General features: G+C 41.1%; 1 protein-coding gene across 1 annotated transcript in view; it reads right to left on the bottom strand.

The window, feature by feature from the left end:
* Positions 1–21,271, bottom strand: part of rsu1 (Ras suppressor protein 1) — a 213,396-nt gene that overhangs the window by 125,500 nt on the left and 66,625 nt on the right. Inside the window, 4 exon segments of the mRNA XM_034172800.1 lie at positions 4,754–4,868; positions 6,844–6,896; positions 6,899–6,937; positions 13,466–13,584. Coding sequence (XP_034028691.1) covers positions 4,754–4,868; positions 6,844–6,896; positions 6,899–6,937; positions 13,466–13,584 — 326 coding nt within the window.

A 21,271-nucleotide genomic window follows, 5' to 3' on the forward strand; every position in this document is an offset into this window, starting at 1 on the left:
AATGAAGTGCTGTGACTCTTTAAATGTTGACAGCGCTGGCTGCTTCCTGATCAGTGGATGTGATCAGGTCTGATCAGGTCCGCTAATCAACCTGATCATCCGCTGATTAGGCCATCACAAACTGAATAAAGAAACGCTGTGATGATTTAAACTTTTAAGCGCCAGGCGACCGCAATCAGGTGTGATCTGAATTAAGTGCTGCATGATCTGTTGGTGTGGTGATCACTGGCAGTGACAGCACTTTAAATATTTAAACAGTGCATTAATCAGGCGTGATCACCCTGATCGATTGATCAGGTTGTCTGATGATCACACCACAGTGACGACGCTTTAAAAGTTTAAATCATCACAGCGCTTCTGTGTGTTCAGAGCGCAGCACTGGCATCTTCTGAGAAATGCACCTGCAGTAGAAAAAACACAGAGGGACTTGTTTTAAAACGCTGCATTTCCAGCCACTAATTAAAGTATTTTCAGAGGTCATTTTCAAAAATCAGGACCTTATGTGGATTATGTCTATCTGTGATGGTGAATTGGACTGAAAGGAACAGGTCAGATACTTGGTTGTGAATGAAACGGTCATTCTGCATATGGACCGCAGCTTTCAGCCAATCAGTTTAGACTTATGAGTAAATTACAAGAAACGTGTGCGAACATCACATACTCTACCTACCACGTATGTCCCGCATGTGCTGGATGTATGAGTCCCACGCTGGAATTTGTTGAAAATTTTCAGCATGCCCAAAATTTTTTTGAGGCGCTCAGCTATTAGTAGGTGTACATCACCGAGCTTCAATGTGTTTCAACTTGTTCTTAACTTATAAAAACTTACACTTAACTTATTGGACTTATGCCAGTGGTTTTTAATACGGTTGGCATATGCTGGCTAAATCGTCAATGTGTAACAGGGCCTTAAGCAATGGCACAATGTCGCTGTGCCATCATGCAGATTTTTAAATTTAGGGTGTTTTCTCTCTCTGTTTTCCTGGGTAATTATTTATTTTTTCACATTGTTAAGGGTTTTGGAGCTTTGCCGAGCCACAAGCTCAGGCGGTCTGTGAAATCTTCAGTCTGTGGACAAGACATTCTTTTTTTCCCTCTCTTATTGCACACAGAGGTGTGACAAAGTCACTATGAAGTCACTCTCAAGTCATGAATCAGCAAGTCCCAAGTCAAGTCTCAAGTCATAATGACCACCAATTGTTTGCAAGCTGACTTGAGACTTGACTTGGGACTTGCTGATTCATGACTTGACAGTGACTTTGTCCCATCTCTGATTGCACAATTCATTTGCACTTTTTATTGCTGTGATTTAGTCAGTGTTTAGTGTATATTTATACATGCGGTACAGAGTGCAGCTCAAACCCAACTCAAAATCCTTGTTTTCTGTGGATACTTGGCGGATAACAGAGCCTTTGAAAAAGGGCTGTGGAGTGCACTGTATCACAAAAGCGGCACTGATAAATTAACTGTACAGCCTGTTGATAAAAACTCTGATCAAATCTGAATAAAGGCTTTTTTTTTTGGAATTCTCAAAGTCAGTCATCCGGGGCATTTACATTGTGGGGCAGGAGTTTCTCAGTGAAAACATTGCCAAACTCAATACAAATACATGTAATTCGTCATTTTTCAAACGTGTCAGACTCGTCAATAAAGTCGATTTAATATACAACGTTTCATTTTAGGTCAGTTTGGGGTATAAATCTCATAGTTTTCAGGCAATGATAGCTGTCAGCTGGCCGTTAGAAGCAAGTTAGACACAATAAAAAACTGTCTGATTCAATAAAACAACACAGCCCGAGCGTGTTATCACCGAGCGGCAAGTCACGGACGTACAATTCTCGCCTTCGATTGGCCAATTTGTGGAAGTGATTTAGCGCCGATCTTGAGAATAGTTAAACATGATTCACTTAAGTGTGCATCCTCATGTTTGAGGCAATTCTTTGCCTCAAACATTTTTTGTAATCGAACTATTTGAGTTAATCGATTAATCATTTCAGCCCTAATGGAGACTTTAAAAACCTGCTGGGGCCAGTCAGAGCCAGACTACCTAAAAAGCAGTCCTGTAGTGCTGTTATACAAAAATGCTTCATGGGTCGTACCTTGCACCAGGCACAAAGCTCAACACAAGTGTCATTGCGTGTTTCCACCTGACACAGCTGTCATTTTTATGCCCAGTGTCTGTATCATCGGAAATAACAACAGTACTTGTGCTCATGTTGGTGTTATGGTCTAAAAATGATGTGTGACTGGTTTCAGAGCTAGCATGTTGAGATCCTTCATTAACAAAAAGTACTTGTACTTGAGAACACCAAAAACCTGGTCTCAGGTCCATCAATGTACAAAGAGCCTAACAACTTGGACACACCTACATAAACCCCCTTACGCAGGATGGCATCCTTTGAGAGTCCCTTGTGCATTCAAAAAAAGGTCCAGGGTGGAGAAGGGACAAAGAAGGGGTGAAATCATGTTTCTGTGTAAATGCTCCAGCATCCTTTGCTGGTTGTTTCTGCATTCTAAAATGCAATTTTGAGTCACACTTTTGGCATTCTATGAGTGACCTAGACATCGACTGAGCTTCTTTCTGTTCTTCCTTTGTGCGACTTCCAGCTATCTTGGTGATCCTTCTGCTTCCTCTGTGCCTTTGCACCGGCAGCCGTACATGCTGTGCATACATTTTTTACAGCATTATTCATGAAAATCATTCAATACCACAACACTAAAAATATCTTGTGTGAAAACTACATTTAATGTTTTGATTAAAACATGTTTTGCACAAGTGATAGCTATGTTTGGGGGGGAGTCGGGAAAAGAGCAGAGCTTTCCATCACAGAGCATGTCAGCAAAGAGTGAGAGCACTATGATGTTATGACAACCATTTCTGACGCTTAACATTCCATTCATTAGTGAAAACATTCAAGTGTAATTACTCTAATGAGTCATCATGAAAAGAAAACACAACCTAAATACTTTTCAGGCATTTAGCAATAGTAAAAGGTGCAAGCAGCAATGTTGGCAGCAGTGAGGCATCACAGCACAGCACTCCGGCACTCATCACCACAGAGGTCACTCATGTCTGATCACATCTCCTCTTTAAAAAACAAAACAAAAAACTGTGACAAATTATTCGGTGAGAGGGGGAGACCTCATTTCCATTGACAATGGAAATGAGCAGAGTTAAGAGAGGTTTTAGGATGCACAATCATGGCCAGTCAATAGTCTTTGCTTGCACTGCGGGCCAAGGGTGTTGAAAGAGTCTAGTGAAAACGCCCGCTGTGAGTCTGTGCTGCGTTATAGCACAGCACTCTGGTACTCATCGCCATGAAGGTCACTTGTGTCCAGTGACATGTCCGCTTTTAAAAAAAAAACCTGTTCTTCACTAGCTTATCCACCGTTTACCTTTGGTAATAGCAATTGATAGGTCGGATGAATTTCATTTGCCATTGCTTGTACACTGTTGCAACAAAAGTGCTTGAACATCGTTAAGCAAAAAAAAATAATGGCAAACTGCCCACATCATTGTGCATTCATTGAGTATCCATGAGCATAAATTGGCCAATCATGGCGATGTCTGTGCCTCCTTTATGGCTTCTTTGAGTGTCCTCTAGCCTCTGTGTCCATTCTATGTTTGTTTTGAACATGTGTTATCTGGGCTTCTACTGAGCATGCCATGTACAACCTAGGCATGCACTGTGCCTTCCTTGAGCATCCTGTCATCCACTCACATTTTGTGGTCTCACAGGGGATGCACAAGGGACTTCGTTCCTGTGTAAGGGAGGTTTAAGGGACTTCACAATGCATGTACACTGTCCACACATATCGCCATCAATCATCTGCAATGGTCTAACACTGAAATGTCAGCAAAGTCTGGCCCTTTTTTTTGGGGGGGGGGGGGGGGTGTAAAAAGAGGCAGGGAAAAGAAGTCTTTTTATGGAAGACACTCTTTCTACACCTCATGTACACAGTGGTAAGAGAGGATGAGGACCTTCCAAAACTCACTTAAGCACTGACAAATATTTGATATTAATAAGTAGAAGACTATAGAAGAGAAGCACACCTGCACTCAGCAATACACTTGAAGTGGCAACTTGTGTTTCAAAAAAAATAAAATAAAAGGGTGAATATAATAAGAAGAGGGTAGTAGCAACATAAGGAAAAGTCTGTGTGGTGACCACTAAGCTGTTGTATATAGATTGGAAATCCACTTGATCCTCCGGAGGTGGTTTGGCTATCGGATGACATCCGTCTCCAATGTGATATGTGCAATAAATGTACATGAACACTCTACTTGCTTGCACATATGCACCAGAATTACTGAGTTTCAAAGTAAACAGATATATGGCATTGTTTTTCATTTTTGCTATCAAAAGAATATCTCTGGCTTGGCAGGGGTTCTTGGTCTGGTGGCCTGTACTACTGTGGGGGAAACCCAGATCTTTGGGACTTATAACAGGAGGCGCGCATGTTATTAACAATATAAATATTCAAACTGCATTCTACTAACAACATGTTAAGATAGAGAGACAACAGGACAGATGTGAAATGAAAATTAAACGTTCAACATTAATAACACACATATCTAAATTGGATGAATGCTGGGTGATACTGCAGCATTTTTAAAAAAAATCTATATTATAGCCATAAATCTTGGTGTGTGTGTGTGTGTGTGTGTGTGTGTGTGTGTGTGTGTGTGTGTGTGTGTGTGTGTGTGTGTGTGTGTGTGTTTGGTGTGTGTGTGTGTGCGCGCATAAGGTACCAAGTTCAGGAGGCAGGACGGTGAGTCTGTTGCCTTGGATATGAAGCTCCTTGAGTTGAACCAACTCTCCAATCTCTTTAGGCAGTGAGATAAGATCATTATCCCTCAGACTCAACTGGACAGGCAGAACCAACAAAGAACTCATTTACAACAAAATGGAAAAGAAATGAGTCTATTTTTTCCATAAACAAACATATTACATAATTGTCACTGTAGTGCACAAAACATAAGATCTGTACTCCTCCACTGACCTTTTAATTACATATTCCTACTGTTACAAATGATATACATTCTTTAAGAATCTGCAAAGCAACCTTACAGTGTGTCTCAGTGTTGAGATCATGCGTATTAGAATATGTACTTAGGTGATAACACGCAAAACAATTTGCTTATTTGTCTATTTGACTCCTTTACTTCTTACAGAAGTTTTTTTTTTCCTTTTCTTTTTATTGTTGTTTACAAGTATGCACCAATGACACATCAAATTCCTTGAATGTGAGAACTTACTTGAAATTTGATTCTGATTATGAATATACAACCCCAATTCCAATGCAGTTGGGACATTGTGTAAAATGTAAATAAAATCAGAATACAACTATTTGCAAATTCTCTTCAACCTCTGCTCAATTAAATACACCACAAAGACAAGATATTCAATGTTCAAACTGATAAACTTTATTGTTTTTGTGCAAATATTTGCTCATTTTGCTCTGCAACACATTTCAAAAAAGCTGGGACAATGGTATGTTTACCACCGTGTTACATCACCTTTCCTTCTAACAACACTCAATAAGCGTTTTGGAACTGAGGACACTAATTGTTGGTGCCATCACAGATGTGTAAGTTGCCCATGCAATGGGCACTAACACACCCCCATACCATCACAGATGCTGGCTTTTCAACTTTGCGTTGGTAACAATCTGGATGGTCATTTTCCAACGTCCGTTATTTCCGAAAACGATTTGAAGCGTGGACTCATAAGACCACAGCACACTTTTCCACTTTGCATCTGTCCATTTCAAATGAACTTGGGCCCAGAGAAGGCGGTGGCATTTCTGAATGTTGTTGATGTATGGCTTTCACTTTGTATGGTAGAATTTTAACTTGCACTTGTAATGCAGCGACGAACTGTGTTAACTGACATTGGTTTTATCAAGTATTCTTGGCCCACCCGGTAAAATCCTTTAAACAATGAATGTTGGTGTTTTAATGCAGTGCCGCCTGAGGAATTAAAGGTCATGGGGCATTCAATGTTGGTTTTCGGCCTTGTCGCTTAGATGTAGAAAGTTCTCCAGATTCTCTGAATCTTCTGATTATATTATGGACTGTAGACGTGATCCTCAGCGTGAGATCAGTGGGTTCTCCAAACACATTAAAACAGCCCAGGCTAAGACCTCCCTTCTTCTTCCCTGTTTGGAGTCATTCAATCATTGATCAGAATTTATTTTAGATTGAAAGTCCAGTTCTGTGACCTCCCTCGACACCTCCAATACCCATTTTCACTTCACTGACAGTCTCCCAAAAACCATCATTTTTTCCAAGAGTTCTAGTGTGTATCCAGGCCCAAAAGGCATTCATTTTTGTTTGACAGCTTTCCATCTTAACAATTCTTAGATTGATGCTCCACCTGCACTCTCTCATCAACTCCACCTGCCTACTTATTAGCATTTGACTAGGAATGTAAGATCATATTGTACAATAAAGATGATTTATCATAGAGAAATAAAGTATAATACAATAAATTTAAAAAGTATCACACAAAACTGGGGCCCTCAAATAGGTTGTTAAAGTTAAAGATCCTTTCAACAATCAACAGCAAACATCCAAGATTACATGCAGTCATATATGGTGTGATTCTAAAATACTCTCAGTATGCAAACTCCTCCTGCTTCGTTGACATTAAAAACAGACTTCCACCCAGTGGCGGAGTGTATAGACCTTAAAATATCATATACAAATTCCCGCTGCACTTGTGACTGGCTTTTGTGCATGGTAAGAGCAATACGGCCCCATTGTGCAAATCAAATCAAACTGGATACTGATCATTTTGCAAGTTGTGCCCCAGGTTCACTGGTGTCTGCTGTGTTGACAACTTAGCTATTTGTAACTTTGGTCAGCTTTCCAATGTCTGTCAGGCAGGGCCTCGGAAGTCATTGTCACTCAGATAGAGAGCACTAAGAGTGGCTGTAGCACATCCAGAAAACACACCGTCAGTGTACTGAAGTATGCAGTCATACAGCACAGAATGAAAGAGAGGGGAGTTTCTGTCTCCATATAAATCAACTACTTTTCTCCTCACGTGAGACGGATTGCATTTTCTGAGAAAAAACAAGATATTTCTGGCTTCAGTTATTACATTTAATTAGGAGGCAGCCCATGGCCAACATGTTTTTCAGCATGGATAGCCACTGCAACTGATAGGAACTTTACAGTTGTGTTGCTATAGTATGTTGGCGAGGTGATAGTCTAATGGTTAAATGTTGGGCTTGAAACTGAGAGTAGCCTCGGTTCAAACCCTAGCCTGACCAGAAAATCACTAAGGGGCCCTTGGGCAGGTTCTTAATCTTCTAGTTGCTCCGTTGTGTAGTGAGCGCCTTGCATGGCAGCACCCTGACATTGGTGTGTGAGTGTGTTTGTGTGAATGGGTGAAATGTGAAGCATATTGTAAAGCGCTTTGAGCGTCTGATGCAGATGGAAAAGCGCTATATAAATACAGTCCATTTATGTTTTATTAGACCAGTGGTTTTCAAACTGTGAGGCGTGCCGCCCCTTCAGGGTTCTTCCGGGGGGGGGTATCAAGGGATGGGTATCAAGAACCGGTTCTTTTCCAGAATCATTAATGATCCCTGTTTTCATCTATTATGCATCCATTATGATGAAACCTTTATGTACCTCTAAGTACCTCACATGTGCCAGGTATCAGCCTCTAATGAGCCACGACCGACCTGTCACTTGAGCCCCGTCCAGCCTCAAATGACTCGTGTCGCTGCATATGATCCATTTCAAGCCGCACATGATCCTTGTAGCGCCATGTTAACGCGACACTGGTGCACATTTGGCATGGGTTTTCAATTCACAGCATCCATTCAAGTTGGACATCAGCCATTTTCCGGCAGATTTCACTTTTAACAAGAGATTTTGTCATGGAAAGCCGCGCGGAGGCTTCGCGCGTCACGACCGATTCGCTGATGAAGCGAGACAAAGGAACACCTCCGTTTTGGAGTGTTAGAGGACAAGTTGGGACATGTCTATCTCGGCTTTCAGTGCTTACCCAGTCTAGTGAGTATAAAAGACACTTGTGGAGAGCTGGACATGTCCCAACTTGTCCTCTAACACTCCGAACGGAGGGTGTTCCTTTGTCTCGCTTCATCAGCGAATCGGTCGTGACGGGCGAAGCCTCTGCGCGGCTTTCCTGACAAAATCTCTTGTTAAAAGTGAAATCTGCCGGAAAATGGCTGATGTCCATGTCTTGTGATAACCAGAGAAAGAGCACACGACGTCTCGTATCCAAAGAGCCATCAGCTTACAAATGATCCAGTGGTTTGTGCCAATCGTCGCAGCTCGCAGTGCGCGCACCGACCGTCCTTAAAGGGGTCCTTAACCCTGTATTTAAAGTCCTTATTCTCTGTGAAGCCTGTAAAATTTTCACTGAAGCCAGATAATTTTCGAATGGGGTTTCCAGGTGCCAGTCTCTAACAGCTTCTGAAAAAATTCTGATGGAAAAAAAGTCCTTTTCATTCCGCCATTTCCAGACAATGAAAATCCGACGACGGGGCGGGACCACTCCTTCCACAAGGCGTGCTCACAGGCGAATGACATCACCGACAGGCGTGGAAAAACTCACGCATGCGCACGAGGGTTCAAGCATGTCTGACGTAAAAACATATGAATGAAATCCATATAGTTTTTGAAAAAAATAAAAAGGTACGATACTTTATGGACAGACCTCGTATGCGAAGTCCCAGTTTGCCCAACGGAGTTTAGTTCTGCAGCTTTATCGAGGTGAGAATAATATAAAAATAAAACGTGACATTTACTGGACTGCTTTGAAGGTTTAATGATCGGCTAACGTTAGCATAGCCTTTTAGCACAGTTGATCTGAGTGAACACTTTAATTTCTAAATGGTTCAGTCTTTTTATTTTTTACCAAATAAAGCTACAGCTTTTTTGAGACACCACAAAAGCTCAACTTTAACTAACTAATTTTTTGGGGTATTTTTTCCATCTTTTTTCCCGTTTTTTTAATATATAAACTGTTTAGTGTTTCTTTATATTTAAAGAAATATTTTTATTTGTCCCAATCAGGAACATTTGCTGTGCAGACAACCAAACTTCCATTGATGAGCTGAACACCGCGAAGTCCAGTCGAAAGAAAACATCTCTGTTTTTCAGCAAAACCACCAGAGTTCAAAGCTGCAGAAGAGACCTTCATCTGGTCCCGAGAATCCAGCAGAACATTACCTGCTTCTAAATAAAAGGCTCTTTGAACAGCAACTATTTTATTATTTTCTCCTCACTGGGAGGAGAGGTCTAGAGGAATGGTCTATTTGAAGAGTTTCAGTCAGGTTTTAGAATTCATCATAGTACAGAAACAGCATTAGTGAAGGTTACAAATGATCTTCTTATGGCATCAGACAGTGGACTCATCTCTGTGCTTGTTCTGTTAGACCTCAGTGCTGCTTTTGATACTGCTGAACCATAAATTTTATTACAGAGATTAGAGCATGCCATAGGTATTAAAGGCACTGCGCTGCGGTGGTTTGAATCATATTTATCTAATAGATTACAATTTGTTCATGTAATGGGGGAGTCTTCTTCACAGAATAAGGTTAATTATGGAGTTCCACAAGGTTCTGTGCTAGGACCAATTTTAAGTCACTTTATACATGCTTCCCTTAGGCAGTATTATTAGAAAGCATTGCTTAAATTTTCATTGTTACGCAGATGATACCCAGCTTATCTATCCATGAAGCAAGACATGGATGACCTCTAATTTCCTGCTTTTAAACTCAGATAAAACTGAAGTTATTGTACTTGGCCCCACAATCTTAGAAATATGGTGTCTAACCAGATCCTTACTCTGGATGGCATTACCCTGACCTCTAGTGAGAAATCTTGGAGTCATTTTTGATCAGGATATTCATTCAATGCGCATATTAAACAAATATGTAGACTGCTTTTTTGCATTTGCGCAATATCTCTAAAATTAGAAAGGTCTTGTCTCAGATGAGTGCTGAGGAAAACTATTCATGCATTTATTTCCTCTAGACTGGACTACATGTAATTCATTATTATCAGGTTGTGCTAAAAGTTGCCTGAAAAGCCTTCATTTAATTCAAAATGCTGCAGCTAGAGTACTGACAGGGACTAGAAGGAGAGAGCAATATCTCACCCATATTGGCCTCTCTTCATTGGCTTCCTGTTAATTCTAGAATAGAATTTAAAATTCTTCTTCTTACTTATAAGGTTTTGAATAATCAGGTCCCATCTTATCTTAGGGACCTCATAGTACCATATCACCCCAATAGAGTGCTTCGCTCTCAGACTGCAGGCTTACTTGTAGTTCCTAGGGTTTGTAAGAGTAGAATGGGAGGCAGAGCCTTCAGCTTTCAGGCTCCTCTCCTGTTGGAACCAGCTCCCAATTCGGATCAGGGAGACAGACACCCTCTCTACTTTTAAGATTAGGCTTAAAACTTTCCTTTTTGCTAAAGCCTATAGTTAGGGCTGATCAGGTGACCCTGAACCATCCCTTAGTTATGCTGCTATAGACTTAGCCTGCTGGGGGGTTCCCATGATGCACTGAGTGTTCTTTCTCTTTTTGCTCTGTATGCACCACTCTGCATTTAATCATTAGTGATTGATCTCTGCTCCCTTCCACAGCATGTGTTTTTCCTGATTCTCTCCTCAGCCCCAACCAGTCCAAGCAGAAGACTGCCCCTCCCTGAGCCTGGTTCTGCTGGAGGTTTCTTGCTGTTAAAAGGGAGTTTTTCCTTCCCACTGTCACCAAGTGCTTGCTCACAGGGGGGTCGTTTGACCATTGGGGTTTTTCCGTAATCATTGTATGGCTTTGCCTTACAATATAAAGCGCCTTGGGGCAACTGTTTGTTGTGATTTGGCACTATATAAATAAAATTGATTGGATTTGATTTGATTATTTTTAAAAAGCTGTTTCATTTTATATTTAACAATAAATGAACGGATCATTAAAAATGTCCATGAAATCAAAGTCAAAAGACATTTGCACAGGTAGAAGCTCTCCACTTATTGTGCTCAAATTCATATTTTAGAAATGACTCTGTCCTGATAACAACATTAAAGGCAATTACATATTTTGGTGAAATTACAAGTTGAAATGTTTATATATATAAAAAAAAAAATCATCATGAGGTTTATGTAACAGAAATCCTACTTTATAATCAAACTGCAGTCATTGTTAAATTATTTCCTCTTGTATTTATAATAAACATTAGTATTTATTTACAGTGTGTTTTTCTGGTTAAAATGAGATATAAATAATCTACCAGACTTAAAAAAAAATGTACAAATTTCCATGTTATTTGTCTAAAAATAAATGTCCGAGGTTCCTTATGTTAAACAAGAAATGAAATAATCTGAAATAACAGGTGGTTTTAATTTACAGATGAAAGGTTTCTAAAGAACCATTTATTGATTTATTAGCTATTTTAATTACAAGTGTTCTGAACTTTTGTTTTATTAAATGAGGTAACAACAACAAAAAAACATTTCGAAGGATTTTTCTTCAGAAAACTGCTCCATAAATGAGGAGTCCTGTGAAATGCATGTTTTGCACAGATCAGTGATTTCTGCACCATCCATTTTGTAGAGATCAGTGGTTTCTGCCACCTGTCTTCCGTGTTTTGGCCTGACGCGTCGTTCCTATTGGACAACGCAAAGGTACGTCACAGCTCAGCAAGTCGGAAGTTGGACTGGATTGAACTTTGACTCCATCAGCCTGCTGACAAGCGGCAATGCGCGCTCCCGTCAGATGCATCGGTTTAGCTCGGCTTTTGACGCGACGCATCTGACGCAGCTAAAACGCAACGCGTCTCATTGAAATAATGCTTTTAGACCGATTTTGACGCATCTGACGGATTCAGTGTGAAAGGCCCATAAGGCCAGTAACAGCCTCCATCGCCCCGGGGTCAGGTCTTCCCGGAGTCTTTCTGATTGGGAATGCAGCCCAAAGTGGGTGGTAAACTCCATCAAATTAGTAATACGCTTAAATTCAGCGGTTCGTCTCGTCTGATCCAAGGCCGTAGCTAAAAAGGTGCTGGTTTTTTGCACGTGGCCCCCAAGGGGGTCTCGCAGCACTCTCAGGAGGGCAGTGCTGCAGGGGGAGCAGACCGCAGACCATTGCGTGTCGACTGCTTAGCCCACAATGTAGGCAGGCAGTGCACAGAGGTCTAAAAAGTAAGCTGTAGGCTTACAGTTAAGCAAATTATTTGAACAGCACAAACACAACACAAATGACAGAGACTAATTTGGCACGATTTGGATGTGGGGGGGGGGGGCCGCTTGACCTCATGGGTCAGAAAATGTATTTTTGAATTACTCAAAAGCTTTAAAAACACAAAGAAAAATTTATGACACAAACCAGGTGCGTCACAGTCGCAGCCGCAGCAGAGATCCTGTTGCATTCACTCTACTGTGTTCTTGTGACGAAGAGGGAGCTGAGCCAAAAGGCAAAGCTCTCCATCTACTGGTCAATCTTTGTTCCTACTCTCACCTATAGTCATGAGGGTTGGGTCATGACCGAAAGAACTAGATTGCAGGTACAAGTGGCCAAAATGGGTTTCCGCAGAGGGGGCTGGTGTCTCCCTTAGAGATAAGGTGAGAAGCTCGGTCATCCGTGAGTAGCTCGGAATAGAGCCACTGCTCCTTCGCGTTAAAAGGAGCTAGCTGAGGTGGCTAGGGCATTTGGTAAGGATGCCCCTTGGGCGCCTCCTTCGGGAGGTTTTCCAGGCACGTCCAGATGGGAGGAGCGTCTGGGAAAAACCCAAGACTAGGTGGAGAGATTATATCACCACACTGCCCTGGGAACGCATCGGTGTCCCCCAGTCAGAGGTGTTTAATGTGGCCTGTGAAAAGGAAGTTTAGGGTCCCCTGCTGCAGCTGTTGCCCCCACAACCCTGTCCTGGATAAGCGGCTGAAGATGAGTGAGATGAGTGAGTGCTGTCACATTCTGCATATACTGTCACCGGCAACAACATAAGCCTTAAAAAGGGCACTCTGTGGCAAATTATAATATTAAAACTTAAGAGCACATACTGGATTCATATATAACATATTTTAACACTTCTAGAAATGGTAACATTAAAAAACAATGATTTTCTTACACCAAATTTAAATCTTCATTCGATGAAATTATCACAAAAATGTAATAAATTAATTAAAAATCTACACGAGACCCAAGATGTAGGCCAAAACAATCAACTTTTAAAGGTCAAGGTGACGGTCTAGCTCAAAAAGACAATTATTATTTTTATTCCAGGACTCAAGCTACAATATAATTATTGGCTCTGTTTCTATTTCCAAGATACAGCCTCTTCACTGACGGACAAAATAAACAATACCCCTTTCCCAGTGCGTTGGCAACAATAGCCCTTTTTGAGTGAGTGAGTGAGTGAGTGAGTGAGTGAGTGAGTGAGTGAGTGAGTGAGTGAGTGAGTGAGTGAGTGAGTGAGTGCTCACTGAGGTAGAAGAAGTTTCCAGGCAAAGAGTTCTGATTCAGGTTGTTGTAAGTCAGGTCCAACACTTCCAAAGCTGGTAATGAACCAAATCCTCTGGGCAAAGTGCTCAGACGGTTCATGCTAGGTAACACAACACACACAAAGCATATATTATACAAACCACTGTGAAAATAAGCATTAACTACATGTCTTTGGAGATCTGCTCAGTTCTGAATCCAAGACCTGACCAAGAATCCATGTCTTATTAGGTCCAAAATCATTAATTTCCATAAGACATGACCTGTTTTCATTCAATAGGTTTCTATGTAAATGTGTTGAACATCCTTGCCGACTTCCTGTCAATTCTGATCATGCATTGCATCATAATATACATGGAGAAAATGTCCCTTTGGTGCAACGACAACAGAATAAATGCAAATTCAGGAAAATATAATCACTAATAAGCATAGGAAAAAATCTGAAATTGATAATGGAATGTACTTTGACATGGAGCTCTTAATGACAATGCCATACTGCAAGAAAGGTCTACAAGCAAAGTTCACCATGAAACTATGGCCCAAATGCCCGTTGTCACAATAATTTGCTCTGGGACGATCAAATATCTCATGTGCTGCAGCCTCTATGACCACCATGCTGTGAGCCGTCACAAACACACAGATCCTTCATGCTTTTTAAAGAAAATGCTAAAAAAACACAACAGTATAGTAATTTCTGTGACCAACAGTGTACGACATTAATGCACTCATTGCTATCTAGCTCGTAGCTACCGACAACTTTAAGTGGGGAGGAGCATATGAAAAAAAAATTGAAAGTGAATAGAAACAGGCCCTCCAAAACACAACGCAATGAAGAAAAAACCCCTCTTAAAAAACAATTACATAATATTTTAATGTTTAAAAAAATAAAATGTACAGCCTATGAGCTTAGCAAAGATAGCTGTTATAGATAATGCCTGCGTGTGGCATTGAGGGGTACTTTTAATAATCGGAGGCAAAATTAGAGGATCTGTAGGGGGCGGGTTATTTCTGTTAAATATGTCACAGAGGTATTAAACAAGCTGTGTCATAAATTCTGCTTCGATACCCAAAATATCTATGAAACACTCAGAATTGTTGGACTTTAGACATGCTGAACATTAAATATCACCTCAACAACCCAATCAGACCTCTAGCACCATCATGCTGTAAATTTCTGGGAGACCACTGAATTCCCACACAAACTACATTTCATTCAGGATATGAATGTTTAGAATGAAGTACCTTGATTTTATATCAGGCATGAATGCATCAACTACAACAGGGCTGTGAATGAAAATTATGAATCCGAGGAAATTTGCAGGGGGTCTGGGGGGGGGGGGGTACAGCGCCCCAGGAGCCAGGGTCCAGGGCCCTGTGGGCCCCAGAATTAATTTTTTATCTAATGGTACTTTTTCAGCATCTCCTGGAAGAACAAATCTCAAAATGAGTGCTATTTAAATGAATCCTATACTCAACATTTTATTTGACCTATCGATGATGTGAATAACAGAATATGATGTGGAAGTAGACCTGGAATGATTTTACTTTTATTGTAAACCAAATTATGCATTAACTCAGAACAATTAAACTACATGAAATTTATGAAGACTCAAAAGGCTGTTACAGCATTTAAAAAACCACAGCTAACCTTGTAGAATATTTGGAAAATCATGGTAAAATATCAATAATATACCTTATAGTAAAAAGTCACTTATATTCTTGTGTAAATTCATGCAGCCTAAATCCATTCAAAGCCACGATGTCTTTTTTTTTACAATGAAAGAAAGTCTAGATTAATGAAAAAAGTCACATAATCTTGTCTAAAATCCTGTTTGAACAGCAGAATGTTTTTTATTTTCAGGGAGAGAAAAATTCTTACCGTGTTTTCCTGAGAGGGCACAGTTCACTTTTCCCGTTTATAGTAGAAAAGCTTGAATCTTCGACTGGGACTGGGTTGCTTGACGTGAGGATGTTTCGCTTCAAATCGCAGAAGCTTCCTCAGCTAAAATTCTTGCTCTGGTGGGCTGACTTCTGTCTTGACTCTTGTCGAGAAGAAATGATCCGAAGTCACAAAAGCTGGAGTTTAAACCTAACCAGACCCCTCCTACCGAGAGGCAGACTGCTAAGGCTACTGACTAAACAATAGCTCTAATTAGAGCCTATTGTGCTCTAGAAAGCTTGTCTCTTAGTCTTGTCCATCCAAATGGAAGTCCCAAAACCATTTTTATTTGTTATTATCTATCGTCCACTGGTCGTTACTGTGAGTTTCTCTGTGAATTTTCAGACCTTTTGTCTGACTTAGTGCTTAGCTCAGATAAGATAATTATAGTGGGCGATTTTAACATCCACACAGATGCTGAGAATGACAGCCTCAACACTGCATTTAATCTATTATTAGACTCTATTGGCTTTGCTCAAAAGTAATGAGTCCACCCACCACTTTAATCATATCTTAGATCTTGTTTTGACTTATGGTATGGAAATAGAAGACTTAACAGTATTCCCTGAAAACTCCCTCTGTCTGATCATTTCTTAATAACATTTACATTTACTCTGATGGACTACCCAGCAGTAGGGAATAAGTTTCATTACACTAGAAGTCTTTCAGAAAGCGCTGTACTAGGTTTAAGGATATGATTCCTTCTTTATGTTCTCTAATGCCATATAACAACACAGTGCAGAGTAGCTACCTAAACTCTGTAAGGGAGATAGAGTATCTCGTCAATAGTTTTACATCCTCATTGAAGACAACTTTGGATGCTGTAGCTCCTCTGAAAAAGAGAGCTTTAAATCAGAAGTGTCTGACTCCGTGGTATAACTCTCAAACTCGTAGCTTAAAGCAGATAACCCGTAAGTTGGAGAGGAAATGGCGTCTCACTAATTTAGAAGATCTTCACTTAGCCTGGAAAAAGAGTCTGTTGCTCTATAAAAAGCCCTCTGTAAGCTAGGACATCTTTCTACTCATCACTAATTGAAGAAAATAAGAACAACCCCAGGTTTCTTTTCAGCACTGTAGCCAGGCTGACAAAGAGTCAGAGCTCTATTGAGCTGAGTATTCCATTAACTTTAACTAGTAATGACTTCATGACTTTCTTGCTAACAAAATTTAAACTATTAGAGAAAAAATTACTCATAACCATCCAAAGACGTATCGTTATCTTTGGCTGCTTTCAGTGATGCTGGTATTTGGTTAGACTCTTTCTCTCCAATTGTTCTGTCTGAGTTATTTTCATTAGTTACTTCATCCAACCATCAACATGTTTATTAGACCCCATTCCTACCAGGCTGCTCAAGGAAGCCCTACCATTATTTAATGCTTCGATCTTAAATATGATCAATCTATCTTTGTTAGTTGGCTATGTACCACAGGCTTTTAAGGTGGCAGTAATTAAACCATTACTTAAAAAGCCATCACTTGACCCAGCTATCTTAGCTAATTATAGGCCAATCTCCAACCTTCCTTTCTCTCAAAAATTCTTGAAAGGGTAGTTGTAAAACAGCTAACTGATCATCTGCAGAGGAATGGTCTATTTGAAGAGTTTCAGTCAGGTTTTAGAATTCATCATAGTACAGAAACAGCATTAGTGAAGGTTACAAATGATCTTCTTATGGCCTCGGACAGTGGACTCATCTCTGTGCTTGTTCTGTTAGACCTCAGTGCTGCTTTTGATACTGTTGACCATAAAATTTTATTACAGAGATTAGAGCATGGGATAGGTATTAAAGGCACTGCGCTGCGGTGGTTTGAATCATATTTGTCTAATAGATTACAATTTGTTCATGTAAATGGGGAATCTTCTTCACAGACTAAAGTTAATTATGGAGTTCCACAAGGTTCTGTGCTAGGACCAATTTTATTCACTTTATATATGCTTCCCTTAGGCAGTATTATTAGACGGTATTGCTTAAATTTTCATTGTTACGCAGATGATACCCAGCTTTATCTATCCATGAAGCCAGAGGACACACACCAATTAGCTAAACTGCAGGATTGTCTTACAGACATAAAGACATGGATGACCTCTAATTTCCTGCTTTTAAACTCAGATAAAACTGAAGTTATTGTACTTGGCCCCACAAATCTTAGAAACATGGTGTCTAACCAGATCCTTACTCTGGATGGCATTACCCTGACCTCTAGTAATACTGTGAGAAATCTTGGAGTAATTTTTGATCAGGATATGTCATTCAAAGCGCATATTAAACAAATATGTAGGACTGCTTTTTTGCATTTACGCAATATCTCTAAAATCAGAAAGGTCTTGTCTCAGAGTGATGCTGAAAAACTAATTCATGCATTTATTTCCTCTAGGCTGGACTATTGTAATTCATTATTATCAGGTTGTCCTAAAAGTTCCCTAAAAAGCCTTCAGTTAATTCAAAATGCTGCAGCTAGGTACTGACGGGGACTAGAAGGAGAGAGCATATCTCACCCATATTGGCCTCTCTTCATTGGCTTCCTGTTAATTCTAGAATAGAATTTAAAATTCTTCTTCTTACTTATAAGGTTTTGAATAATCAGGTCGCATCTTATCTTAGGGACCTCGTAGTACATATCACCTCAATAGAGCGCTTCGCTCTCAGACTGCAGGCTTACTTGTAGTTCCTAGGGTTTGTAAGAGTAGAATGGGAGGCAGAGCCTTCAGCTTTCAGGCTCCTCTCCTGTGGAACCAGCTCCCAATTCAGATCAGGGAGACAGACACCCTCTCTACTTTTAAGATTAGGCTTAAAACTTTCCTTTTTGCTAAAGCTTATAGTTAGGGCTGGATCAGGTGACCCTGAACCATCCCTTAGTTATGCTGCTATAGATGTAGACTGCTGGGGGGTTCCCATGATGCACTGTTTCTTTCTCTTTTTGCTCTGTATGCACCACTCTGCATTTAATCATTAGTGATCGATCTCTGCTCCCCTCCACAGCATGTCTTTTCCTGGTTCTCTCCCTCAGCCCCAACCAGTCCCGCAGAAGACTGCCCCTCCTGAGCCTGGTTCTGCTGGAGGTTTCTTCTTCCTGTTAAAAGGGAGTTTTTCCTTCCCACTGTAGCCAAGTGCTTGCTCACAGGGGGTCGTTTTGACCGTTGGGGTTTTACATAATTATTGTATGGCCTTGCCTTACAATATAAAGCGCCTTGGGGCAAATGTTTGTTGTGATTTGGGCTATATAAAAAAATTGATTGATTGATTGATTGATAGTTAGCACCCTCCTAATGACAGGCAGCTCTGGCTCCCTTGACGACTCTGCTGCTGACGTGAATGACTCATTACCATGAACAAAAGACTGAAACTGCTTTGACCTGAGTATCCCACTGTGTCTCAGACCCCTCCCCGGTTTAAGGCTGGGTTTCAAAACGTTTCACAAAGAATGCCTCCTTGACCCATCTCTCAAACCATTCTTCTCTCTGGCTAATATTTTAACTTCCTTGTCCTCAAATGTTGGGTAGTGTCTTTAAGGTGGAGATGAACTGCAGACTGAGGTCCACTGGCGACCTCTCTGCCGGTGCTGGTATAGCCTTTTGTGTAAAGGTTGCTTCGTCTCACCTATGTAGTGTTCGTTACAGTTTTCCTGACATCTGATAGAATACACTACATTGCTCTGTTTGTAACTAGGGATCCTGTCCTTAGGTGAACTAATTTCTTGTCTCAAGGTGTTAACCGGTTAAAGTAAACTGGGATTTTGTGCTGTCTGAAGATCCTCTGTAGTTTTTCCCCTACTCCTGCTAAATAAGGAGAGAACTCCTCTTCTTCTTGTGTCCGTCTCCTGTCTATCTGGTCTCTTTGTTCTCTGGGACTTCTGAACTTTGTCCAGGGACCATCGTGGGTACCCACATACTGTGAGGGCTTTCCGGACAAGTTGTTGTTCTTAGCCCTTCCCTCTGCAGTTGTGGGCACCTGTAGGGCTCTTGCGTTGAAGGTCCTGATCACCCGGAGCTTGTGTTCAGGGGTGGTTTGAGCCAAAGAGCAGATATTGGTCCGTGTGAGTTGGTTTTCTGTACACCCCTGTCTGGAGCTGCTATTCTCTCCAATCGTAAACATCACAGTCCAAGAAGGCTAAATGGTTGTTTCTGCATCCTCACGTGTGAACGTGATATTGGAGTCCACCGAGTTGATGTGCTCTGTAAAGTCCTCAACCTCCTGTTGCTTGATTTTAACCCATGTGTCATCAACATATCTGAACAGTGACTGGGAGAGATGCCCATGAAAGACGTCAAGGCTGTCTTCTCCACTCGCTCCTTGTACAGATTGGCCACAATGGGGGATACCGGAGACCCCATCACGCAACCATGAATCTGCCTGTAGTAATTCCCCCTAAACAGGAAATACGTGGTGTTGAGACAGATCTCCAAGAGTTGGCAGATGTGGTCTGGTGTGAGTTTGGTCCTTTCAAGTAGAGACACATCCTCCAGCAGTCTCTGCCTCACCGCTGAGACGGCCTCAGCGGTGGGGATGCAGGTGAACAACGAAGTCACATCAAATGACACGATTGTTTCATCTGCCTCCAGCTGCAGGTCCTTGATCTTGTTCACAAAATCTGTGTGTTCTCCACATGGTGGTCTGAGTTACCCACTAGAGGAGCCAAAATCCACTTGAGGTGCTTGGCCAAATTGTACGTGATGGAATCTGTGCTACATACTATAGGCCTGAGTGGCACGTCCTGTTTGTGGATTTTGGGCAGTCCATAGATGCACGGAGTGGCGTCCCCAGGGTACAGTCTGTAGTATGTCTGCCTGTCGATGAGTCCCACTTTCTCCAGGTTTTGGAGGTAGCTAATGATTTTCTTCTTATAGCCGCTTGTGGGGTCTCTCTTCAGACGTTTGTGTGTATTGGAGTCACTGAGCAAGTTGTTGATCTTGGCCTCATAGTCCGATGTGTTCAGGACCACCGTGGCATCTGCCTTTATCCGCTGGCAGATAAGGATGCTTTGGTCCTTTTGCAGTGCTGGACAAAGCTTTCCGTTCTTCTCCTGGATGTTTGGACGGAGGAGTTTTAGCACTGTTCAGCACTGCTGTGACTCTTAGTCGGAGGTCCCCCAGCTTCTGACTCTGACAAACTGTTATGTTTAATGGCTGACTCTACTGCAGTGATGTAATCTACTGTCGGTAATATGTTTAGGGGTCACTGAGAAATTTAGTCCTTTAGCGAGCACATCCTTTTCTGTCTGTGTAGAACCTGTTGGAGAGATTCTTTACCCAATTTCCCTGTTGTCCCTAATTTGTCTGGGTGTATCTTTTAAAATACTCCCACTGAAAGTAAGCCTTTTCTGCACTAAAAGGTTGTGAAACTTCCTGATTTGCCGCTCCTTACTTTTAAATGCTCAGCCATTTGAATTTTAACTATGAACTTTGTGATCTTATTAAGGGCCTCTCCTCCACTAAAGTTTCTAACATTTTGTGCAGAACTATCAAGATTATTTTGGAGGTCTAATATTTTAAAATGAAGCCTCTTAATTCTAAGACCCAAAATCCTCCTAAAGTAACTGTGCTGGATCTTTTCTGCTGTGTGACTGCTTCTAGTGCTTTTTGCTTCATGCATTTGGGAATAACATTGTTTTGTTTGCATCTCAGGTTAAATCTTAAGTGGTTTCTAAAGTTAGCTATCTTTTTAGCAGTCTTTTCCAGTTTACGTACCAGTGCCAGGGCCTCATGCCCACAGTTGGTCGCAATGTTTCTGTGTAGGCTCTCAGTTGTCCAGGTGGTTTCCATATCTTTCAGGTGTGTTGACGAAGCCAGCGACGATTCCACGGATTCTTGTCCTTACAAGACTTTTCAAACAGTCTTTCTCGCTATCTTCTCTTT

This window comes from Thalassophryne amazonica, chromosome 1, assembly GCF_902500255.1.
Source record: "Thalassophryne amazonica chromosome 1, fThaAma1.1, whole genome shotgun sequence".
NCBI classification, from domain to species: domain Eukaryota; kingdom Metazoa; phylum Chordata; class Actinopteri; order Batrachoidiformes; family Batrachoididae; genus Thalassophryne; species Thalassophryne amazonica.